This window comes from Ruditapes philippinarum, unplaced genomic scaffold, assembly GCF_026571515.1.
Source record: "Ruditapes philippinarum isolate M1 unplaced genomic scaffold, ASM2657151v2 ctg2269_1_1_1_1, whole genome shotgun sequence".
NCBI classification, from domain to species: Eukaryota; Metazoa; Mollusca; class Bivalvia; order Venerida; family Veneridae; genus Ruditapes; species Ruditapes philippinarum.
This window is the reverse complement of record NW_026860580.1, coordinates 1,823-29,138: the sequence shown is the minus strand read 5'-3', so window position 1 is coordinate 29,138 and position 27,316 is coordinate 1,823. Positions and strand designations below refer to the sequence as shown.

Below are 27,316 nucleotides of genomic sequence, written 5' to 3'. Positions count from 1 at the left end.
AGATATTGATCAGATTGTTAATTTTTGTAAGAACCTATTATTCTAAAACGGACTCAACTAAGGTTTTTTTTGACAAAAACAGGAGCTGTGAATTTGTTTTTCAGAATTCTATTTGATGGTAAAGTAAAATTATAAATAAATTGCGCTCTCTGCTACTATTTTGATTATGAAGGGTTACCCTCAATTGAAAATATTTGAAACGCTTTGTTAAGAACGGCATAAAATAGCTGTATTTCTCACTTTTGTATATCTTTCTGCTTTAAATTGCTCTATGATCTATGTTAGAAAGATTAAATTTCACGTTTCTAGGCTTTATCGACTTCAGTAGAGCTTCTTTAATAGATTAATAGCTTTGTATTTACATCATCCTTTCCCGACATATTACAGATGGAACTAAAGTCACAGAAACATGCACGACTACATTAAATACTTGCACAGATCGCCATGCATTCTGCAATGGAACAGTGTGCGATTGTGTTGATGGCTATCATTGGAACGGAACTCATTGCGGTACTTTTAAATTTATTTCATATATGGAATAATTTGGTAAAAGTCACGAATCTTGTTCATTTTGTTTATTAGAAGTGACATTTTTCTCATTCTTTTATTCTTAAGCTGAGCTGAATAGAGTATATATTTCAAGTGACTGTTACAATGGTGATTGTCCAACATTTGATATTTGAAAATATTGAAGATAAAGAAGTACAACTGCCTTGAATATATCAAGTCTGCCCCATCCCTTTCATAGTGTGATGCATATTTACAGAAATTTCCTTAGACCTTTTGAGTACTTTATTGTTCATGCGGGGTAAATTATGAAATTGAAAGGAACTATTTATAAGTAACATGCAAACTTATTTTGACTTTCTCCTGGTCATTCACTATATATCCTTCAATGGGCATAATGTGACTTTAACTAAATTATTTAAGAATGTAGGAAATGACGATATTTGTATAATCAAAATACAACTGATTAAAGGTTTTGTCGGACATTTAAATTTGCTTGATTTATTTCAACAGTTGGGTCAGCATTATGTGACGATTGCAGTTATCATCCTGACTCATGTGGAGGCGACTTAGTTTGTGGCGCTGAATCCGGCAGATGTGAATGTCCACCTACACTTCCTATACAGTACGATGGAGAGTGCTGTAAGTATTTTAAAACTTGCACATGGTTTAAATTTAAAGTATTCCAATAGCATGCCTCCAGATTCATGGTAATTTTCACAAAATTTAAAAAATGAATCAAAAAGTAAAGTATTGTCAAGTGAACAAATAAACTGATTCACCAATGAAAAAGGCACTTTCAGTCAACGTTAATGACCAAACAATGATTAAAAATGCTAAATGGTCGTAAATACGTTGGTTATGACTATTGCAATTTCATTCATTCCTTGCATTTAACACGTAAATCATTACTAGAGTAATAAATATCGTTTCTTTTCTAAAACTTTTGTTACATTTTTCACAAAGTAGATTTTTAAAAAAAAAATTGTTTTGCTCAATCTGGGATGCATACATTTTTTCCGACTTTTCGGTGATAATCTTACCAGAAAAATATGTTAATATTGAATTTAATTATGAAGAATTACCCTGAATTGAAAACATTTGAAACGCTTTGTAAGAACGGCATAAAATAGCTGTATTTCTCACTTTTGTATATCTTTCTGCTTTAAATTGCTCTATGATCTGTGTTAGAAAGATTAAATTTCACGTTTCTAGGCTTTATCGACTTTAGTAGAGCTTCTTTAATAGACTAATAGCTTGTTTTTACATCATCCTTTCCCGACATGTTACAGATGGAACTAAAGTCACAGAAACATGCACGACTACATTAAATACTTGCACAGATTGCCATGCATTCTGCAATGGAACAGTGTGCGATTGTGTTGATGGCTATCATTGGAACGGAACTCATTGCGGTACTTTTAAATTTATTTCATATATGGAATAATTTGAAAAAAGGTCACGAATCTTGTTCATTTTGTTTATTAGAAGTGACATTTTCCCATTCTTTCATTCTAAAGCTGAGCTGAATGGAGTATATATTTCAAGTGACTGTTACAATGGTGATTGTCCAACAGTGGATATTTGAAAATATTGAAGATAAAGAAGAGCAACTGCCTTGAATATATAAAGTCTGCCCCATCCCTTTCATAGTCTGATGCATATTTACAGAAATTTCCTTAGACCTTTTGAGTACTTTATTGTTCATGCGGGGTAAATCATGAAATTGAAAGGAACTATATATAAGTAACATGCACACTTATTTTGACTTTCTCCTGGTCATTCACTATATTTCCTTCAATGGGCATAATGTGACTTTAACTAAATTATTTAAGAATGTAGGAAATGACGATATTTGTATAATCAAAATACAACTGATTAAAGGTTTTGTCGGACATTTAAATTTGCTTGATTTATTTCAACAGTTGGGTCAGCATTATGTGACGAATGCAGTTATCATCCTGACTCATGTGGAGGCGACTTAGTTTGTGGCGCTGAATCCGGCAGATGTGAATGTCCACCTGCACTTCCTATACAGTACGATGGAGAGTGCTGTAAGTATGTTAAAACTTGCACATGATTTAAATTTAAAGTATTCCAATAGCATGCCTCCAGATTCATGGTAATTTTCACAAAATTTAAAAAATGAATCAAAAAGTAAAGTATTGTCAAGTGAACAAATAAACTGATTCACCAATGAAAAAGGCACTTTCAGTCAACGTAAATGACCAAACAATGGTTAAAAATGCTAAATGGTCGTAAATACGTTGGTAATGACTATTGCAATTTCATTCATTCCTTGCATTTAACACGTAAATCATTACTAGAGTAATAAATATCGTTTCTTTATTAAAACTTTTGTTACATTTTTCACAAAGTAGATTTAAAAAAAAAATGTTTTGCTCACTCTGGGATGCATGCATTTTTTCCGACTTCTCGGTGATACTCTTACCAGAAAAATATGTTAATATTGAATTTAATTATGAAGAATTACCCTCAATTGAAAACTTTGAAACGCTTTGTTAAGAACGGCATAAAATAGCTGTATTTCTCACTTTTGTATATCTTTCTGCTTTAAATTGCACTATGATCTATGTTAGAAAGATTAAATTTCACGTTTCTAGGCTTTATCGACTTCAGTAGAGCTTCTTTAATAGATTAATAGCTTGTATATACATCATCCTTTCCCGACATGTTACAGATGGAACTAAAGTCACAGAAACATGCACGACTACATTAAATACTTGCACAGATTGCCATGCATTCTGCAATGGAACAGTGTGCGATTGTGTTGATGGCTATCATTGGAACGGAACTCATTGCGGTACTTTTAAATTTATTTCATATATGGAATAATTTGAAAAAGGTCACGAATCTTGTTCATTTTGCTTATTAGAAGTGACATTTTTCCCATTCTTTCATTCTAAAGCTGAGCTGAATGGAGTATATATTTCAAGTGACTGTTACAATGGTGATTGTCCAACAGTGAATTTTTGAAAATATTGAAGATAAAGAAGTACAACTACCTTGAATATATATAAAGTCTGCCCCATCCCTTTCATAGTCTGATGCATATTTACAGAAATTTCCTTAGACCTTTTGAGTACTTTATAATTGTTCTTGCGGGGTAAATCATAAAATTGAAAGGAACTATATATAAGTAACATGCACACTTATTTTGACTTTCTTCTGGTCATTCACTATATTTCCTTCAATGGGCATAATGTGACTTTAACTAAATTATTTAAGAATGTAGGAAATGACGATATTTGTATAATCAAAATACAACTGATAAAAGGTTTTGTCGGACATTTAAATTTGCTTGATTTATTAACAGTTGGGTCAGCATTATGTGACGATTGCAGTTATCATCCTGACTCATGTGGAGGCGACTTAGTTTGTGGCGCTGAATCCGGCAGATGTGAATGTCCACCTGCACTTCCTATACAGTACGATGGAGAGTGCTGTAAGTATGTTAAAACTTGCACATGATTTAAATTTAAAGTATTCCAATAACATGCCTCCAAATTCATGGTAATTTTCACAAAATTTAAAAAATGAATCAAAAAGTAAAGTATTGTCAAGTGAACAAATAAACTGATTCACCAATGAAAAAGGCTCTTTCAGTCAACGTTAATGACCAAACAATGATTAAAAATGCTAAATGGTCGTAAATACGTTGGTTATGACTATTGCAATTTCATTCATTCCTTGCATTTAACACGTAAATCATTACTAGAGTAATAAATATCGTTTCTTTTCTAAAACTTTTGTTACATTTTTCACAAAATAGATTTTAAAAAAAAATTGTTTTGCTCAATCTGGGATGCATGCATTTTTTCCGACTTCTCGGTGATACTCTTACCAGAAAAATATGTTAATATTGAATTTAATTATGAAGAATTACCCTCAATTGAAAACATTTGAAATGCTTTGTTAAGAACGGCATAAAATAGCTGTATTTCTCACTTTTGTATATCTTTCTGCTTTAAATTGCACTATGATCTATGTTAGAAAGATTAAATTTCACGTTTCTAGGCTTTATCGACTTCAGTAGAGCTTCTTTAATAGATTAATAGCTTGTATTTACATCATCCTTTCCCGACATGTTACAGATGGAACTAAAGTCACAGAAACATGCACGACTACATTAAATACTTGCACAGATCGCCATGCATTCTGCAATGGAACAGTGTGCGATTGTGTTGATGGCTATCATTGGAACGGAACTCATTGCGGTACTTTTAAATTTATTTCATATATGGAATAATTTGAAAAAGGTCACGAATCTTGTTCATTTTGTTTATTAGAAGTGACATTTTTCTCATTCTTTCATTCTAAAGCTGAGCTGAATGGCATATATATTTCAAGTGACTGTTACAATGGTGATTGTCCAACAGTGGATATTTGAAAATATTGAAGATAAAGAAGTACAACTGCCTTGAATATATAAAGTCTGCCCCATCCCTTTCATAGTCTGATGCATATTTACAGAAATTTCCTAAGACCTTTTTGAGTACTTTATAGTTCATGCGGGGTAAATCATGAAATTGAAAGGAACTATATATAAGTAACATGCAAACTTATTTTGACTTTCTCCTGGTCATTCACTATATTTCCTTCAATGGGCATAATGTGACTTTAACTAAATTATTTAAGAATGTAGGAAATGACGATATTTGTATAATCAAAATACAACTGATTAAAGGTTTTGTCGGACATTTAAATTTGCTTGATTTATTTCAACAGTTGGGTCAGCATTATGTGACGAATGCAGTTATCATCCTGACTCATGTGGAGGCGACTTAGTTTGTGGCGCTGAATCCGGCAGATGTGAATGTCCACCTGCACTTCCTATACAGTACGATGGAGAGTGCTGTAAGTATTCTAAAACTAGCACATAATTTAAATTTAAAGTATTCCAATAGCATGCCTCCAGATTCATGGTAATTTTCACAAAATTTAAAAAATGAATCAAAAAGTAAAGTATTGTCAAGTGAACAAATAAACTGATTCACCAATGAAAAAGGCACTTTCAGTCCACGTAAATGACCAAACAATGGTTAAAAATGCTAATTGGTCGTAAACATAAATACGTTGGTTATGACTATTGCAATTTCATTCATTCCTTGCATTTAACACGTAAATCATTACTAGAGTAATAAATATCGTTTCTTTTCTAAAACTTTTGTTACATTTTTCACAAAGTAGATTTAATAAAAAAATTGTTTTGCTCAATCTGGGATGCATGCATTTTTTCCGACTTCTCGGTGATACTCTTACCAGAAAAATATGTTAATATTGAATTTAATTATGAAGAATAACCCTCAATCGAAAACATTTGAAATGCTTTGTTAAGAACGGCATAAAATAGCTGTATTTCTCACTTTTGTATATCTTTCTGCTTTAAATTGCTCTATGATCTATGTTAGAAAGATTAAATTTCACGTTTCTAGGCTTTATCGACTTCAGTAGAGCTTCTTTAATAGATTAATAGCTTGTATTTACATCATCCTTTCCCGACATGTTACAGATGGAACTAAAGTCACAGAAACATGCACGACTACATTAAATACTTGCACAGATTGCCATGCATTCTGCAATGGAACAGTGTGCGATTGTGTTGATGGCTATCATTGGAACGGAACTCATTGCGGTACTTTTAAATTTATTTCATATATGGAATAATTTGAAAAAGGTCACGAATCTTGTTCATTTTGTTTATTAGAAGTGACATTTTTCCCATTCTTTCATTCTAAAGCTGAGCTGAATGGAGTATATATTTCAAGTGACTGTTACAATGGTGATTGTCCAACAGTGGATATTTGAAAATATTGAAGATAAAGAAGTACAACTGCCTTGAATATATATAAAGTCTGCCCCATCCCTTTCATAGTCTGATGCATATTTACAGAAATTTCCTTAGACCTTTTGAGTACTTTATTGTTCATGCGGGGTAAATCAATTTAATGGAAATTTAAGGTTTTGTTTAAAGTGATTTAATTTATAAAGCAAGCTGAAAGATATATTTATAGTTGATGTGATTTCACATGAGATTTGAATATGGGAAATAGAAATGATGAATATATATAACATGCCACCTTATTTGATTTTTCATAATTTTCTTTTGATTGTATTTTCAATTTTGGGAAATACAAATTGAAAAATAAATATAGTTTTTGACTTTTTGTCTTATTATTTACTTTGGCATTATGGGATTACATTATTTAATGTAGGGCGATTGTTTGTGTAACGTAAGGTTTTGTCCACCTTAATTCCTTATATGAGTGGTAGATTTTAATTGCAATACTACATTGAGGATTCATTGGCCTGTCCGGCAGTGTGAATTCCACAAATTTATAATACAAGTAAAGTCTGTAAGTTATTTAAAACTACACTAATTTAAAAAAATTCATCACTAGATCAAAAATTTAAAAATTAAAAATAATATGGTATGATTGCAATCATTTGTATAATCAAAATACAACTGATTAAAGGTTTTGTCGGACATTTAAATTTGCTTGATTTATTTCAACAGTTGGGTCAGCATTATGTGACGATTGCAGTTATCATCCTGACTCATGTGGAGGCGACTTAGTTTGTGGCGCTGAGTCCGGCAGATGTGAATGTCCACCTGCACTTCCTATACAGTACGACGGAGAGTGCTGTAAGTATTCTAAAACTAGCACATAATTTAAATTTAAAGTATTCCAATAGCATGCCTCCAGATTCATGGTAATTTTCAAACAAAATTTAAAAAATGAATCAAAAAGTAAAGTATTGTCAAGTGAACAAATAAACTGATTCACCAATGAAAAAGAAAAAGCACTTTCAGTCCACGTAAATGACCAAACAATGGTTAAAAATGCTAAATGGTCGTAAATACGTTGGTTATGACTATTGCAATTTCATTCATTCCTTGCATTTAACACGTAAATCATTACTAGAGTAATAAATATTGTTTCTTTTCTAAAACTTTTGTTACATTTTTCACAAAGTAGATATAAGAAAAATTGTTTTGCTCAATCTGGGATGCATGCATTTTTTCCGACTTCTCGGTGATACTCTTACCAGAAAAATATGTTAATATTGAATTTAATTATGAAGAATTACCCTAAATTGAAAACATTTGAAACGCTTTGTTAAGAACGGCATAAAATAGCTGTATTTCTCATTTTTTGTATATCTTTCTGCTTTAAATTGCTCTATGATCTATGTTAGAAAGATTAAATTTCACGTTTTTAGACTTTATCGACTTCAGTAGAGCTTCTTTAATAGATTAATAGCTTGTATTTACATCATCCTTTCCCGACATGTTACAGATGGAACTAAAGTCACAGAAACATGCACGACTACATTAAATACTTGCACAGATCGCCATGCATTCTGCAATGGAACAGTGTGCGATTGTGTTGATGGCTATCATTGGAACGGAACTCATTGCGGTACTTTTAAATTTATTTCATATATGGAATAATTTGAAAAAGGTCACGAATCTTGTTCATTTTGTTTATTAGAAGTGACATTTTTCCCATTCTTTCATTCTAAAGCTGAGCTGAATGGAGTATATATTTCAAGTGACTGTTACAATGGTGATTGTCCAACAGTGGATATTTGAAAATATTGAAGATAAAGAAGAGCAACTGCCTTGAATATATATAAAGTCTGCCCCATCCCTTTCATAGTCTGATGCATATTTACAGAAATTTCCTTAGACCTTTTGAGTACTTTATTGTTCATGCGGGGTAAACCATGAAATTGAAAGGAACTATATATAAGAAACATGCACACTTATTTTGACTTTCTCCTGGTCATACACTATATTTCCTTCAATGGGCATAATGTGACTTTAACTAAATTATTTAAGAATGTAGGAAATGACGATATTTGTATAATCAAAATACAACTGATTAAAGGTTTTGTCGGACATTTAAATTTGCTTGATTTATTTCAACAGTTGGGTCAGCATTATGTGACGATTGCAGTTATCATCCTGACTCATGTGGAGGCGACTTAGTTTGTGGCGCTGAGTCCGGCAGATGTGAATGTCCACCTGCACTTCCTATACAGTACGACGGAGAGTGCTGTAAGTATTCTAAATCTAGCACATAATTTAAATTTAAAGTATTCCATTAGCATGCCTCCAGATTCATGGTAATTTTCACAAAATTTAAAAAATGAATCAAAAAGTAAAGAATTGTCAAGTGAACAAATAAACTGATTCACCAATGAAAAAGGCACTTTCAGTCCACGTAAATGACCAAACAATGGTTAAAAATGCTAAATGGTCGTAAATACGTTGGTTATGACTATTGCAATTTCATTCAATCCTTGCATTTAACACGTAAATCATTACTAGAGTAATAAATATCGTTTCTTTTCTAAAACTTTTGTTACATTTTTCACAAAGTAGATTTAAAAAAAACTGTTTTGCTCAATCTGGGATGCATGCAATTTTTCCGACTTCTCGGTGATACTCTTACCAGAAAAATATGTTAATATTGAATTTAATTATGAAGAATTACCCTCAATTGAAAACATTTGAAACGCTTTGTTAAGAACGGCATAAAATAGCTGTATTTCTCACTTTTGTATATCTTTCTGCTTTAAATTGCTCTATGATCTGTGTTAGAAAGATTAAATTTCACGTTTCTAGGCTTTATCGACTTTAGTAGAGCTTCTTTAATAGATTAATAGCTTGTATTTACATCATCCTTTCCCGACATGTTACAGATGGAACTAAAGTCACAGAAACATGCACGACTACATTAAATACTTGCACAGATCGCCATGCATTCTGCAATGGAACAGTGTGCGATTGTGTTGATGGCTATCATTGGAACGGAACTCATTGCGGTACTTTTAAATTTATTTCATATATGGAATAATTTGAAAAAGGTCACGAATCTTGTTCATTTAGTTTATTAGAAGTGACATTTTTCTCATTCTTTCATTCTAAAGCTGAGCTGAATGGAGTATATATTTCAAGTGACTGTTACAATGGTGATTGTCCAACAGTTGATATTTGAAAATATTGAAGATAAAGAAGTACAACTGCCTTGAATATATATAATGTCTGCCCCATCCCTTTCATAGTGTGATGCATATTTACAGAAATTTCCTTAGACCTTTTGAGTACTTTATTGTTCATGCGGGGTAAATCATGAAATTGAAAGGAACTATATATAAGTAACATGCAAACTTATTTTGACTTTCTCCTGGTCATTCACTATATTTCCTTCAATGGGCATAATGTGACTTTAACTAAATTATTTAAGAATGTAGGAAATGACGATATTTGTATAATCAAAATACAACTGATTAAAGGTTTTGTCGGACATTTAAATTTGCTTGATTTATTTCAACAGTTGGGTCAGCATTATGTGACGATTGCGGTTATCAGCCTGACTCATGTGGAGGCGACTTAGTTTGTGGCGCTGAATCCGGCAGATGTGAATGTCCACCTGCAATTCCTATACAGTACGATGGAGAGTGCTGTAAGTATTCTAAAACTAGCACATAATTTAAATTTAAAGTATTCCAATAGCATGCCTCCAGATTCATGGTAATTTTCACAGAATTTAAAAAAATGAATCAAAATGTAAAGTATTGTCATGTGAACAAATAAACTGATTCACCAATGAAAAATGCACTTTCAGTCCACGTAAATAACCAAACAATGGTTAAAAATGCTAAATGGTCGTAAATACGTTGGTTATGACTATTGCAATTTCATTCCTTCCTTGCATTTAACATTTAATCATTACTAGAGAAATAGGCTTTGCTTTTGCTATTAAACCTACTTTCAAACTGATTTTGTACCAACTTCGATATTTAGGAGATAATTTTAAGCCTTCGTAGTAGGTATAGTCTTTAAACTAGATATATGAGACGCGTCACGACAAAACCAACATAATGGTTTTGCGACCAGCATGGATTTAGACCAGCCTGCGCATCTGCGCAGTCTGATCAGGATCCAGGCTGTTCGCTTACATAATCTATAACAAGTAGAGAAACTGAAAGCGAACAGCATGGATCCTGATCAGACTGCGCAGACGGGCAGGCTGGTCTCAATCCATGTTTGTCGCAATCCCATTATGTTGGTTTTGTCGTGACGCGGCTCATCTATGTTTTCGTCTGAATAATGAGTTATGAAATCTTTTTGTTTTTGTCTCAATCCTGAATATGTCAAGATGAAATAAATCAAACATTTAAACAAATGTTTGCATATATTCCTCCAATTCAATACTATTACAATCTTTTAATAATAGTTTTCCTTTTTAAGATGGAACAAGAGTAACTGAAAGGTGTCCAGGTGGACTGAATACATGTACAGATTGCAACGCATACTGTAACGGAACAGTTTGTATTTGTTTTGATGGCTTTTACTGGAATGGCAGTAGATGTGGTATGTGGTATTTTACATTTTTTCTGAATCTCTATTTGTATTCAACTTTAAACTGTCGTTACATTTTGTTTCGTACATATATACTTACCTTAATCAGATAGTATCCAACTTGGAGTTTCTGTTAATTTGTTCTTAACACTGTTAATTTGTTCTTTACATTATATATGTTTTCTTTATTTAATACGTTTTTGCAGTTTAAAGTAATGCGAGCCGGCATAAACAATAGGGAGAAAGGAAATTATTTTATTGAATTGTTTCAGGTTTTGCATAATTTTTCAACATCGTAAACGTAAATTTATTTGAGGTCGTTGATCTCGTTCTTTTTGTTTATTTATTTATTTTATTATTTTTTTTAATTTTGTAAATTAACAAGGTTTATCTCCACAATGTTGGAAAATGTCAATTTATCTTTATTATTTTGCTTTACAGTCGGTAGCCAAATAGATGAACCTTGTGAGGCTAGCCCGGACTCTTGTGCAACAAACGGTCTTGTGTGTGGTCCAACATATCGCTGTGAATGCCCTTATTTTGACGTGCAGTTTGAAAACGAGTGTTGTAAGTCTTCAACATATGAGCCGCGTCACGACAAAACCAACATAGTGCGTTTGCGACCAGCATGGATCCAGACCAGCCTGCGCATCCGAAAGCGAACAGCATGGATCCTGATCAGACTGCGCGGATGCGCAGGCTGGTCTGGATCAATGCTGGTCGCAAACCCATTATGTTGGTTTTGTCATGACGCGGCTCATATGTGTGTCTCGTTATAATACTTTAATAAATTTTACAGCAACAAAAACAGAATAACCATCGTTTCATGGTACCATACACCAGGACAAATTATTGTTTTATGTCCACATCTAATAAATCTTTTAATGTCACAATTGTGAAAAGTTAGGTAATTTATTTTAATTCTATTATAATTTCTATTTTTTTTTGTATGTAATATGAAGAAGTTTTACTATATCCTGTGTATAACTTATTAACTTTTCAATCCAATTACGTGTTATTGGTTAAAATATCGGAATTAGACAAAGTTTTACAATTCGAATTTTCATTTTTTCTTTAAAGCTTTATAAGCCCTCTGAATATTAATTGTAAATTTATTTAAATACCGTTGAATCATATTACATATTACCACTTAATAGCGTTTTACAGTTATTCGTGCCATGTAATTTTCTACTTAACCAACTGCTTGCGCAAAATGAATTCCTTTTATATTCTCAAAAATAACACAATTAAGAACTAGACTTGGAATTAAATTCGTTTTCAATCATTCTTGTAAATATTTTCAACAGATGCTTTAACATGCGGTGAATGTCAGGCAGATTCCGACTGCCTTGACCCTAACCAGATTTGTGTTGTTGATGGTGAAGCAACCATATGCGTATGTAAGAATGATTACTACTTAGACTATTGCGGAATATGTAGCCCAAGTAAGTTAGCACATTCATATTCCAATTTCATTTATATAAAAAGCACATGAAATAAAACAAGATAACATCTATTTTCAATTGAAATTATTTCAATTTTGTTGTTGTTGATGTTTTTTTTAGTGATCATTTGTTATTTTATAGCATGCCGTTAAAACTGCATTTTATTATTTCATAGAAATATAAATAGCTACATTTGTTTAATTATGACTCCCGTTCTGATTTTGGTGTCCAGACGACCAAAAAGAGCTGTTTAAGATTCAAACTCAGCAACCTCATTGTGGCGAATTCGAGAGTACAGACAATTTACAAACATAGTAGTCCGAATTTCTGCTTTAAAGAATGGATGTTTTAAACTTTACTAGTTCGAAACTCTTGTAAACGACAGACCTAATGTACCTCGAAGCCAAAACGGTAAAATTTGATAAGATGGGGAATTTTTACAAAAGTCTAATTCTGTGTTCGTAGCGCATACATAAGCTTCATTTGCATGTTAAAAATTGTAAAGAAGCTTTAGTGTTACCGTGGCGTTCTTTTAAATAATAATTTCTAAAGAGTATTTAATAAAATTTACATAACTACTATTTAAAAAAGTTCATAAAAGAGTAAACTGCTTGCTTTTTAGACCGACGAAAAAATAATTCTACATTTTTATATAATGCAGCTTTAATATTCTACACTTTACTTTAAAGCAGTTGTTTTGTTAGTGTAAAATGTTTTGTTGCTTTCACTGTGTAGTAACGACAGTGTTATAAATTACCTGCTATAAAATAATATATTTTTGTTGTTAACAATGCATTTGAGAGTGTCTTATTTAAATCTTGATACGTTTGCCTCGTATCAAAACAATTTTCATTTTATTTCGTTGAACAATGCTTAAGTGAAAAAAGATATATTTTGTAAAACATGTATGCCCCTTTTGGCAGCCAATTAGTCATATTCCAGGGTTATTGTGACTGGCACTTGACCTTATGACAAAAAATCAACAGGGGTGATCTGCTGGTCATGACTAGTCACTAGATCATTGTGCCCGTAAAGGTTGCGTGCAGCGTTTTCAACACAATTATTACAAGTCTTACCATATAAGTTTATAAATCATGTAAGCCTACTTAATGACCTTAACCTTTGACCCCAAAATCAATAGGGGTCATCTATTTGCCAAAATCAATGCACCTTCAAAGTTTTAGGGTCAACAGCCCAGGAATTGTCAAGTAATTGATCGGAAACCGTTTTTACCTACAATGCAAATGTGACATTAACCTTTGATCCAATGACCACAGATTCAATAGGGTTCATCTACTGGCCAAGACAAATGTACCTATGCAGTTTGAGAGTCAAGGGCCTATGGGTTGTGAGGTTATTGATCGGAAACCGTTTTTACCTACAACGTCTATATGACTATGAGCCCTTGACCCAAAATAGGGATCATCTACAGGCCAAGACCTTAGAAATTTGAAGGTCAAAGTGTTATAAATTGTTGAGTTATTCATTAGAAACCATTTTGACATTAAATGTCAATTTGATCTTTACCTTTGACCTAAAGACCTCAAAATTAAAATGGGTCACCTTCTGGTCACGAACAATTCCTTTACTTAGTTTTAAATTCCTAGGCCGATGTGTTCTTTAGTTATTAATCAGAAACAATTTGGTCTACGGACCGACCGACAGAAAATGCATAGAATTAGATATATATTTTGGGTGTCACCATACCTGTCATTTAGAAAACAAATGGTCCGCGTCATGACAAAACTAACATAATGGGTTTGCGACCAGCATGGATCCAGACCAGCCTGCGCATCCGCGCAGTCTGATCAGGATCCATGCTGTTCGCTTACAAACTCTATAACAAGTTGAGAAACTGATAGCGAACAGCATGGATCCTGATCAGACTGTGCGGATCAATGCTGTTCGCTATCAGTTTCTACACTTGTAATAGAGATTAGATAAGATAAGATAGTTTATTAAAGTCTCATCATCATGTACAATATTAAAACGATACAAATATAAAACCTACGACATTGTACATAAATGCCACTCATAGATGAGTTATAAGAGACTATATATAATTTTACAACAAAATCTAACATACTAGACATATCTACAAAACAAAGTTACTTTAAAATAAAACCAAGTTTTTTTTGTTTTTTTTTTTAAATAATGTGAAGTGTTGAGACAACCAGACAGTATTTATTTTAGTTGAAATTCTGTGTAGTTTGTTTTTTGATATTGTCGATTGTTTGATTTGAATGGTTACAGCAGTGTACAAGTTTACAGTGTTCCGAGAAATGCCCAGATATATGCAAATCCTACGCACATCCTAATGTTTATCCAAACACTATACCCTTGATATAATATGTATGTGTGTTTTATCTTAATAGTAATAAGATTGGGCGTAAGAAATAAGCAAGAATGTGTGATTTATTCATGGTCCTATAGTATCATAAGACCTATTTGTATGTTAATACAACTATATCTGTTACAATGGTTCAATTCAAGAAGCAGCCTCCAACCAAATACTCACGACTAAAATCAAGGAAAAGCTCAATATTGTGCATTAGAGCGATATCCTATATAAATATAAAAAAAATACAAAAATCTTAAATAAGAAATTTTTATCACGTCTACTTATTGGAACCTACTTTTTGAATATATTTGTAAAAACCATAAAAACAATCTTAAATGTTACTAACCATTATTTACATATTGGTTAATACGATACTCCATAAAAAAACATATAAAAGAATCATGATTTAAAGTACAATTTTCTTTTTCTCTCAAACAGAATATGGTGGCAGGCTTTGGCAGATAAATATACTAGGTTTTCACTACTAAAAATTGTAACCATTTTGTCATCATCAGATACAATATCTCTATTTCTTAATACATCATCTAACGCAGAGACCAACCCTTTCCTTATATCATTATATAATGGACAGTAAAGTAATACATGTTTCTCATCTTCTATAGTGCCCGGACAGTTAAAGCATTTTCTATTTATTACATCAATATTTCATAACGATCTGTTTCTATTCTTAGTGGTTCTACACCACATCTGAATTTTGTTAAGGCTGATCTATACATAAATGGCAACTTAGACATAAGGTACTTTTCAGTGCAGAACTGAGATTTAAACTTCCTGTAAGTCCTTAATTTATTCCCGCCATGTCCTCTAATGGCATTTTCTCTCTCAAGTAATAACTTCCATTTATTTGTTTCTGTTTCCATAAGTTTATATTCTAGCATTGATATGGTAGGTTTGGCATTTCCGATATTAGCCTCTAGTACGTGAACACTATCAATATCTTCGGTAAAAACCATTCTTGACATTACTTGCTTTAGACCACATATATACAGACTTATTAATTCTATTATCATCCATATTCATAACTCTAAAATACTGTCTTAATACAGACACGCACTGTCTAACAATTGGTGGTTTTCAACCCATCTTTCCACTTACAGCCACATTCGGGGTATATCTTCCAACACCCAAGTAGTAACGCATAGCCCTATGATGAACTGCATTAATGCACGAGTAAGATTTATCATCCCAAATCGGGGCACTGTAATTGTAATTATTGGCCATTTCATTGAATCATAAAGATTTGTAAATGTAGAGTACTGAAAACCACCAAATTTTGGATATAACAAGACCAAGAGCTCTAGAGGCAGACATTGCGACTGTCTTCGCAATTTCATTATAATCCAAAAGTTCATTTAGTACGACACCAAGATACTTATAACTATGAAAAATTTCCAGTTTTCCTGAATTGAAATAAAAAAACATGTTCAGTTTTAGTAATACTGCTGGCTCTAAAGTGAATTGGATTTATCACAATTGACAGTCATTTTATTTTGACAACACCATATAGCTAAAGTATCTAACATGGATTGAAGATCTTTGGCGTTTTCTGTCATCAGCATATAGCAAAATACATATTTTTCTTTCACCAATATAAACACCTTTGTCTAAATTATTCATATACATTACTAAATCATTGATATACAAGTTGAACAGCATTGGAGACAGGGGACAGCCTTGTTTCAATCCACATTCTACATCAAACCATGGTGTATCAAATCCATTTAAGAGTATACAGCACTTAACATCTTTATTTAATGATGAAATTGCCTGAAACAGTCTGCCCCCTACGCCCACCTGCTGGTGCAACTTTTGCGACAGTGATGTACGGTCTATAAGGTAATACGCCTTCCTGAAATCTATAAAAGCAGTAAATGTTTGTAACTTTGTAAGTTGACGTGTTTCAATAATATTAGTTGAGGACTGTACTTGGTCAATTGTACTTTCACCTTTTATAAAACCATTTTGCTCATCACTTATAATATTATTACTAGCTGTCCATTTTACTAATTTATTATTTAAACAGAGCAGTATATTTTATACATGGATGGAGCCAATGAAATGCCCTTGTATGACAAAGGATCCCGTGGGTCTGAGGTTGAAGACTTGGGAACCGGTGAAATTTTACTCTTAGACCATGCAGTAGGAACAGTACCACTTTAAAAAAACATCTATTAAAATGACTATGTAGCAAAGCTATCGCAGAATCATTTTTAAGTAGTTCACATGGTATATTGTCATAACCCGGTGCTTTACCAGATTTTGCATGTGAAATACATTTCAATACCTCATCAATAGTAACCATGCTATCAAAGTGTTAATTCTCTATTTCATCAACACTATTAACATTAAACTGATCTAAATCAACAGAAGCCTGGTCATTGCCAAAGTCATTTGATGCAGTGTTCTTCGAGTTTTGTCAGAGCCCCACTTACTAAGTACAGTCTCTGGATCAGAGCTAATGGAACCATCGGACATTTTCACTTCAATCGGAATACGTTTTAAACGTTCATTTCCAATACCGATATTTCCAATACTTTTCCAAAATTATCTGGAGTTGGAAGATACTGCCGCCTCCAATTCAGACTGGGCTTGATAAACATATTGCCTCTTTGTTCTCTGAACACTACTATCAAATGCCTTAAATTTCTTTGTAAGATTTGGCTATTACCATCCTAACATTATAGCCACATTTTCTCCGCTTGGCATAAGTCAGTCCATAAGACAGTAAGGTGATCAGACCACCAAGGTTTATTTACTTAATTTCTTACCAGTTTTTCTGTGAGAAGAAATTTTTACAACTCTATGTTCTAGTTTAAAAGACATCTTTCCAAGTGACTTATAGTATCAAAAACCTCATGCTGAACATCTGGATTTGTCAAAATACCTACATTCTTAGTCTCATATAACAATTTAGGATATACTCTTTGCTAGACTTAATAAACTTTGACAAATTTTCATATGGAATTAAACAAAAATAAACAACTGATGCACCTTGAGGTCCAACAATGAGAATACAAAAGTTTACATTAATTAAAAATTCAGTTAAGATGTCTCCAAATTGGTTTGAAGAAAAATCTATTACATCTCTATCTGGTAGCTGATCAATACCAGGGATATAGTCTACATATAGAGTTGGTAAGCGAACAGCATGTATCCTGAACAGACTGCGGGTCGCAAACCCACTCTGTTGGTTTTGTCATGACGCGGCTCATATATATCTCCTGCTACTTAGGTGAAATAATTCATTTAAAACACATTGATCAAAAGTGTGAGACATACAAGGTTGTAATTTGATTGCTCTTTTGCTTATTTTGTTGAAAATAAACAAAAATTTTGTTTGTTATTTTTGTAATTAATTTGTAACTTGTTAAAAACATTAAATTTTCAAGAAAAAAATCTTCGTTTAGGGTATTTGAATAAGATATCTAACTGAGAAAAAAATATTGATTAAATGCCTATTACAATCATCATTTTATCTCTTTATTTCTTCTTTCAAAAATGTGATTTTTCAAAAGTTGTAAAAATACCAGAAAAAAGAAAACCGAAAACTCAGTTATGTGATGCTATTCAAATGCATTTATTGTACATATAGCATTCAATATCAACGATATTTATTTTTAGCAATATGATCCATAGATCTTGAAATATGAATTCTGATATGGATCTTTTTTTGTGAATAAAGACCATGCAGGTTATCATTTTAGTAGTGCATTTTCATGACCAGCTACCACGTTTAGGTGTAAATATGAGCTGCAACATATATTTTCAAGTAGCCGATTTATGTTTATATAATGTTATTATCATTAATATGTTTATATTTATGTGTGTGTAATGATACTTAATATATAACCATAGGATTATCGAACGGAAGTGACTGCTCTTGTGACGATCAGTGTCTGTCTGGTTATTGTATATGTGGAATTTGTGAACATACTGATGAAGGCGATTGTTGTAACGGTACAGTATATTATAAAAATTAGAATTAAAGTAAGATCTAGAGCAAGATTCTTCGCGTATTATATAGTCATGCTATGGTCATCTTTATAATCTTTATGTGCTACTTGTCGTTTATATATTGTATCGAACATATATTTTAGCTTGTCTGTCAAAACGTGATAACTTTGTCTTGAATGTTAATTTTATTATTTGTTATTATTATCCATGACCAACCTTTGTACGAAGACATTATTTCAAAGATTTAGTCATGGTTCATTTTCTACGCAAGCTGATGTAGGTAATTGACTGAATATCATGTTTATTTGTTCTACTCTTTAAGTTTATCGGAATATGCTTCATAACAGAGTTCACAAAGACGGTACAAATGTCATTTGTGTCATAATTTGTTCGTCTTACATTTGGCAGTTAAAGCTCTCCTTAACAAATCATCATTTTCGCCATGAATGCTTTTTTGCCGGCTTGAGATTGTTGTATCAACCACTATGTTAAAGTGAAGAAATTTTCGGCTAACATCAGCAAAAGTTGTGCTTATACTTTCTAACATAAATCTACTTTCAGTGTGTTAATTCTATAAATAATTATTTCTTCAAGATCGCAAATACATTCACACACCAGCATTGAAATAATGAAAACATTACCAACAAGCCTTGTTTCTGCCGGAAAAATTAGTGAACAATTATGATCAATAACTTTACCTGACAAACAGTTGAATATACCCCTCTGCAGATTACGGATTTTGTTTTAATCCCTGCTATTGAAAAAGATCCCAAACGATTATTAATGCTTTGCGTTTTTTCCCCCAAAAACATATATACATGTATGTCTATCGAAATATTACTTTGTTTATAATGGTATAAACATAAATCATCCGCACATGCGATGAAACATGAACATACTCCTAAAAATGAATCAAAAAGAGAAAATAGTGTCGACGTATATGATACAAACATAAAAACGTTTTGTTTGAGCGAAACAGTGTCAGATAGGAAAATCAATTCAAGTACGGTAATGATCCGTTTTTATACTTGCTAACAAACGTGATAATATTTTGCTTTATTTCAGACTGTACAGATTTCAGATCAGATATTGTTTTCGTCACTGATGCATCTGGATCAGTAAAAACAGCGAATTACCAGAAAATCAAAGCTTTTGTTATAGCACTTGGCAATGCGTTCCAGATATCTGACATTGATACAAGAATTGGTTTAGTTGACTATTCGTACGCCATAAATTATGTGTACCCCTTGGACGCATTTAATGACAACTTTGACTTCACTTTATCAATATGCAGCCAACCGTAAGTAGATTATAAGATGTTTCTGTTTCAAAAAAACGACCAATATAATCTCACTGACTCACTCTTAAATGCTAGATCTAGTAAAACCTTTATATTTGTTTGCGTTTTTAGCTCGACTTTACGAAGTATATGGAGAGCTGTCCTTCTCGTCCCGGCGTCGGCTTCGGCGTCCGCGTCCGCGTCCAGATTTTAGATTAAAGTTTTGGTGCAGTTAAATATTTTTCACTATAACTTTGTCATTTCTTAAGGTATCAACTTCAAACTTCAAATATACGTTCCTTATCATCAACCACATCTTATGTGACAAGGTTCATAACTCTAGCACCAACATTTTTAGATTTATCTCCCTTGAACTTAGAATTTTCTTAAAAAATACTATTTTTTACTGTTACTTCTTTATTTCCTAAGGGATCAGCCTCATACTTCAAATATATGTACCTTATCATCATCCCCATCTTATGTGACAAGGTTCATAACTCAATATCAATATAAGCATCAATATTTTCAGATTTATCTCCCCCTGAACTTAGAATTTTCCTCAAAAAATACTATTTCTTACTGTTTCTTCTTTATTTCTTAAGGGATCAACCTCATACTTCAAATATATTTATGTTATCATCATCCCCATCTTATGTGACAAGGTTCATAACTCTAGCACCAATATTTTCAGATTTATCTCCCTTTGAACTTAGAATTTTCCATAAAAAATATTATTTTTTACTGTTACTTATTTATTTCTAAAGGGATCAACTTCATACTTCAAATATATTTTCGTTATCATCATCCACATCTTATGTGACAAGGTTCATTACTCTAGCACCAATATTGCAAGAATTATCTCCCCATAAACTTAGATTTTTTTACTAGAAAAATGTTATACTAGAAAATATCTTTTTTATTTTTAAAGGTACCTACCTCTAACTTCAAATACTTATTCCTTATCATCAATTACATTTAATGTGACAATGTTCATAACTCTTGAAGCAATATTTACAGATTTATCTCTCTTTGAACTTAGGATTTTCTTTAAGAAATATAATAACTTCTTTACTTTTTAAGGTATCTACTTCAAACTTCAAATATATATTTCTTATCATTACACAAATGTTGTGTGGCAAGGTCCATAACTCTAGCATGACTATTTCTAGAATTATTCCCCTTGATCTTGGAACTTATGTTAACAAATGTTATTTTTTTACTATAACTTAATACATAATTATACATAATTGACTTTTCTTTCATAGTTTTGTCCTCCTTACTGCGTCCAGTATTTTATTAGTCGAGCTTCGCTGTCTCCTGTGACAGCTCTTGTTGTTGTTTGTTGTTGTTTTATTTTTGTTTGTTTATTTTGTTTTTTATGCTGCCTGAGAGCATAAAGTGGTCACATTTTCCGTCTGTCCATCTATCCGTCCGTTCTTGTACGAAGAATTACTTGAAAACCTTTTGATATAATTTTTTAAATCTGCACACAATGTAGAGGGCATTGAGGCAATGTGCAGTGCTATAACTCTATTATTGCTCTTTGTTCATTTTTCCATTTTGATCATTGTCCGGAACATAGCTCTGAAAACATAAGCGGTATCAGCAAGAAAATTTAAAGGAAGATTGATCTTATTAAATAAAAATTGTAGTGCAAAAAAATAATAACTTTGCCCTGCTTATTTGGATTTATTGCCCTTTGTTTATTTTCACACTTTGAACTTTGTTCGGGACATGACTCTTCTATAAAAGATATCATCATGAAACTTTGAAGATAGATAGATCCCATTGGCTAGAAGTGCAGTTTTAAAGATACATAACTCTGCTTTCTCTTATTTTGGAGTTATTGCTCTTTGTTCATTTTGTTTTTACTTTGAACTTTTTCTGGAACAAAACTCTAATACTATAAGAGATATCAACATGAAACTTTGTAGATAGATATATCTCATTGGGTAGACGTGCAGTGGAAAAGAACCATAACTCTGCCTCTCTAAATTTTGGCGTTATCTCCCTTTGTTCATTTTTACACTTTGTACATTGTCCAGGATATAACTCTGAAATTATAAGAGATATGAACAACACACTTTGTATGTAGAAAGATCTTATTGGGTAGATGTGCAGTGTAAAAAACCATAACTCTGTCTTGCCTATTTTTGGAGTTATTGCCCTTTGCTCATTTTAACACTTTGAACTTTGTCTAGGACTTAACTCTGACACTATAAGAGATATGAACAAGAAACTTTATAGGTAGAATGATCTCATTTGGTAGATAAGCAATGCAAAAAGAACGTAACTCTACCTTGCCTAATTTTTGAAGTTATTGCTCTATGTTCATTTTTTCACTTTCAACTTTTCCAGGATATAACTGAAATAATAAAAAATATAATTTACATTAAAGTTTGCAGACAGATATATCTTATTGCGTAAATATGCAATGTAAAAGAACCGTAACTCTGCTTTGTCTATTTTTTGCAATTATTGCCCTTTTTCAAATTTTACACGGTGAACTTTGTTCGGGACAGTAGAGAAATCAACAAGAAACTAAACCGGTAGATAGATCTCATTGAGTAAAAGTGCAGTGCAAAGAACCTTGACTCTGCCTTGCCTATTTTTGGAATTATTGCACTTTGAACTTTGTCCGAGGCATAACTCTGAAACTACGAGAGGTGTACTTTTCTGTGTCAAAAACCAACCCGATTCAAACCGGCTCTTGTTTGCTTCAGTTTTGATAAATAATACTCATTTGGCATACATAAAACTATTGTTTTTTCCTTTTCTGTATTAGCAGTTGGTATAAACATTTTACTGAAGAAGTGTTTTTTATTTGTTTGGGTCGTAAGACCAAACAAATAATGGTAGCGAAATTTCAGACTCTAATGCTGTTAAATGAGGTGCCGAAAGTAGTCCGCTTTTTTTGAAGCGGTTACTTCCCTTTATATGTAACACTTAGGCCGAAAAATTTAGGGGAGATCACTGCGTAAATATGGTCACATGACAGGCGGATTAATTCTAAAGTAAAATAATTCCCGAATGGTCGAAGATTTCTAATATTGTTTTATTCTTTATAAATATACATGCTTATAGTAAGCGCCATGATTATTTACACAAGTTTTAAACAACAGTTAGCGTCGGCCAAATATGTCATGTCATTGTATTGTAACTGTCTACATGTATGTATATGTCTTATTTTTGGCAATAAAATATGTTTAAATCAAAAGTTAGCGTCGTTACAAACCCTAAAGAGAATAAAATGGTTTTCTTCAGGGCGTTAACATGTATGTCCACCGTGGCCGAGGGGTTAGCGCGCTCGCTTAGGAAGCGAGAGGTCTGGCGTTCAAATCCCACTTGCATCTATTCTTTTTTTTCAAACTGTTTAAGTCAAAATAAACATTTGATCGAATATCAGTGTTGCAATTAGCCTTATAGCCAATCTACTACAATTAAAACGCTAGAAAGCATTAGTGGCACTATACAAAAACAAATTGTTTTATAATCTCACAAACTTCACCTTTCTGACATTCTGAGACCCAAACAAATTCAGCGCCTTCTGTGCTTTGATTTTATGAAAGTCATCATATTAATTTGATTACTTTCTGCTACCTTAATAACACATTTCTACATGTTCATTACTACTTTCGTCGGTTGTTAAACATGTAACATGCTCTAAATCAATTAAAATATAAACATTTTAAAAAACACTTGAATTAAATAAAAAGTAGTTTTGAGGTTAAATGCCCCTTTAAATATGGGTAACTTTACATCCGTAAAACTGAAAATCCTTTGACTTTACAGAGAATATGATGAAGAATTTATATTGGTCAAATATAAAAAGTAAAAGCAGAAGAAGTTGTTCAAAAAAAGTGAACGAGGAAAATGATGTATTTTATACAGATTTCCAACTCGTGCCATTCCCCCCTGACTTTCTGTTTTTTGTGAATGTAATGCGTAGTTATAAAAAAATCGTATATAAATATGTTTTAAAACTGAATTTGTTTTTCAGTTACTCATCTGGAACAACAAGAACTGACTTAGGGTTAGCTGAAGCTCGCTCAATTCTCCTAGACAGCGCTAACAGACCAACTATTCCGAACTTTGTTATTGTTATCACTGACGGCATGACCACTGAGCCATATGCTACAAACAATTTACCGACGGAAATTGCTCTCCTCAAAGCTGTTCCTGACACCACGGTAATTTAGATTACATACATATAAATATTTTTGCTATCCTGTTTTGGGGGTAATTTTAATGCAAATGTCTTATAATCATATTGAAATTATGTTACATTTACTATCCTTGTTTTCCTAGGTACTTTCGCTTATTTATACATTGATTGCAGTTTTTGTTTTAATCTGAATCTTTTTCGCTCTCTTTGTAAATCCTTAAATCTAGATCCAAGTATTTCTGTGATAAACATAAGCTGTCATAAAAGTATCAGTACACGTTTTCACATTGTTTCACTGCCAAAATGTTTCATTTTTCATTACAAGTGTTGTACACAATGTACTCGCTTGTGACACTGGCTTGTGTCTTTAACGAGGTTTCATTTTCACTGTTAACGTCTTGTTCGACTCAGTTCGTTCTGCTATTTTTACTTTCTTTATAACTATATTCAAGCAAAGCAATGGTTGGTTTCTTCAAACTCTCCTGTAAAACTTGTATTCCCTTATGTTTACTCTTGTATTCTAGCAAGGCATTGACAATATATAAGGATGTTATATCTAGTCTTGTTTTTATTGATACACATGTTTTTGGTGTTTTTTTTTTTGTTTTTGTTTTTGTTTTTTTTTTCATGTGGTTGATATTTTTTCTCGTGCAATATTTTTTACACTAACATCTAGTTAAGACAGTGTTTGATATATGCCTGAATAAATAAAAAACTGGTAGCTTCATTTCTAGCCTTAATTGTCTTTTTCTTAAAATACGTCTTACAATCAACGAGTTAATTTTGTTTATACACAATATATATATATATATGAGCCGCGTCACGACAAAACCAACATAATGGGTTTGCGACCAGCATGGATCCAGACCCGCCTGCGCATTCGCGCAGTCTGATCAGGATCCATGCTGTTCGCTTACAAACACTATAGCAAGTAGAGAATCTGATAGCGAACAGCATGGATCCTGATCAGGCATTATGTTGGTTTTGTCGTGTCGCGGCTCATATCATATATTTCAATGCATTATGCCAGAAGTACTATTTTTGTAGAAATTTTAAAACATATTCAGCAAAGAAACTACAATAAAAGTTGAATATGTTTTATTCCCTTTTAACTAAAGGTTTCAAGAAGAAAATATTTCAATTCCTAACATAGAGGTTACAAATATCGATTATGACACTAATTTATCATTATAAACGATTATGCGTAATTCGCATGCTAAGTACACAATTGTTCTAATAACATGATTTGGTTTTACGTCCCACCTACACAGTGTAGGTCATATGGCGACGTTCCATACTGTTGGAGCAAGACCTCAGGTGCCCTTCCGTGCATTATTTAACAATCAAACAAAAAATAAACAGACGTCAAATGTATCATCTTAAACAACCCTATTGCTGAGTTATACAAACATTAATTTTCTTACATTCAATTTTAAAATGTATTTATTTCAGATATTTGCCATAGGTATTGGTGACTTTGATACCTCTGAACTGTTTGATATCGCATCAGCTCCTGAATACGTGTATACAACCGCCTCCTTTGATACTTTAAAGACCTTGATAGGTCAAATACTGATCGCCATATGCAGTAAGTACTTAAGTTTATGAGTACTTCAATCTCGCGTTAAATTCTTAATAAAGTGTTTTACAGAAATGCATTAAAATAAAACTGAAATACTGAGTTGCGATCATAAAATTAAACTATACGTTGGCATCACACACTATGAAAACTAAAAATGACGTAGTTACCTTTTAAAGTATACATTTTTTTTCCTTTTGTTTTCATTTTATTATATATTTCAGCTTCCGGATCGTCTGAACCGCCTCCAGACAAATAATTTGGACCAAAAAAAAGAGAACATATTTTGACAAAATTACTGCAACATTCGAAGGTAACAGAATAATTTGACACATATCAAACATAATGTTTTGATCTTAAAAGAGTGCATATATAATTCTACGTTATTCTCACATATATGAAACATTCGTGAAAAAACAAAGACAGTATTTTTAAAAAGATATTATGATATAAAAATGAAAGAAGCAGAATCAACGAAAAACATTCTTGTTTGAACTAATATGGCCTTTCTTTAAAAAAATGAACAAATATGACAGTATATTCGGAATCGATAAGTGACAGTTTGAAAATATATACAGTATTTCAATGTAATATAATATGTTAGGATAATTTATAAACATGTTCAAAGCGCTAAAAATAAATAAAAAACATTGTTGAAGCTTATCTGCACGTCTATTTAAATAGTTTGTAAGGTATATTGTGATTTTTTTCTACTTGTTGTAATTGTTCAATGTGCCATTGGAATTTTAATGTGAAAAATTCAATCATTTCGAATACAATAAACGTTTTTGTTATTGCGTTGATAATCATATCTGAAACTGTGCAGTGAGATGTTACACATAGATTTTGTTTTGTTGTATATTCATTGATCGTTTAAAGATTATATAAACGTTCAAATTATTCTCTTTTTTTCTCTTGTTTTGGCATAGTTCAGTATTGTTGTTTGTAAAGAATTTGCATTTTTCATTCACCTACCTTGATCGTATTTTATTACGTATAACTTCTGTTAATAGTGGGATTTTGTAGAGGGAAAAATTGATAGATGTATCTTATATTTAATATTTTTTTCTTATTTTGTCTCATTTTCGTTCACTGTTTTGCTTAACATGCTAAAATGTCAGCGTGTAATTTAACCTGTTGTAAATTGGGTTGAAATTGGGAATTTTTAGAGGGGAAAAGTTAATAGATGTATGTTTTACTTATTTATTTTTTCTGTTTTATTTCTGGTTCATCTAATAAAGTAAAAAACATTACTGGCTTACTTTTTTATCTTCAAGTTCTTCAAAATAGAAGATACACACTTAATCAATCTTTATCATGATATATATAAACAAGACATATCTCACAAAGCAATGAACGCTCCCTAACCGGCATATTTGCCGAGGTATATCAATGCTCAATGGTCATTTAAAAAAATATATAAAGATGTATGAGCAAATTAACAAGGAAACGATTTAAAACGTTGTTGACCTTAACCATGACCCAATTAACTTCTTACTCCATTCCTAACTCCGTTTAAGGTAGAAAGCTTATCCAAGATGTCTACCTACCAAATACGAGAAACATCAGTAAAAAGTAAAATCTTTATAAGAAAAAGACCAGTGACCTTTACCCAATAAACCTGTTGCT

The 27,316-nt window shown here is 32.1% G+C and overlaps 1 protein-coding gene across 3 annotated transcripts in view; it reads left to right on the top strand.

The window, feature by feature from the left end:
* Positions 1-26,940, top strand: part of LOC132712678 (transmembrane cell adhesion receptor mua-3-like) — a 63,809-nt gene extending 36,869 nt beyond the window's left edge. Inside the window, exons 10-31 of one of the 3 annotated variants that reach the window (XM_060695082.1) lie at positions 388-510; positions 1,021-1,149; positions 1,800-1,922; positions 2,433-2,561; positions 3,209-3,331; positions 3,845-3,973; positions 4,623-4,745; positions 5,257-5,385; positions 6,041-6,163; positions 7,046-7,174; positions 7,830-7,952; positions 8,465-8,593; positions 9,241-9,363; positions 9,876-10,004; positions 10,793-10,915; positions 11,345-11,470; positions 12,211-12,348; positions 18,566-18,667; positions 19,730-19,964; positions 23,944-24,133; positions 25,561-25,696; positions 25,912-26,940. In XM_060695082.1, coding sequence (XP_060551065.1) covers positions 388-510; positions 1,021-1,149; positions 1,800-1,922; positions 2,433-2,561; positions 3,209-3,331; positions 3,845-3,973; positions 4,623-4,745; positions 5,257-5,385; positions 6,041-6,163; positions 7,046-7,174; positions 7,830-7,952; positions 8,465-8,593; positions 9,241-9,363; positions 9,876-10,004; positions 10,793-10,915; positions 11,345-11,470; positions 12,211-12,348; positions 18,566-18,667; positions 19,730-19,964; positions 23,944-24,133; positions 25,561-25,696; positions 25,912-25,946 — 2,849 coding nt within the window. In that variant the 3' untranslated portion in view covers positions 25,947-26,940. The remainder of the gene's footprint in view (positions 1-387; positions 511-1,020; positions 1,150-1,799; positions 1,923-2,432; positions 2,562-3,208; positions 3,332-3,844; positions 3,974-4,622; positions 4,746-5,256; positions 5,386-6,040; positions 6,164-7,045; positions 7,175-7,829; positions 7,953-8,464; positions 8,594-9,240; positions 9,364-9,875; positions 10,005-10,792; positions 10,916-11,344; positions 11,471-12,210; positions 12,349-18,565; positions 18,668-19,729; positions 19,965-23,943; positions 24,134-25,560; positions 25,697-25,911) is intronic. The other 2 variants (XM_060695083.1, XM_060695084.1) reach the window with 2 other exon arrangements.
* The last annotated feature ends 376 nt before the right edge of the window (positions 26,941-27,316 follow it).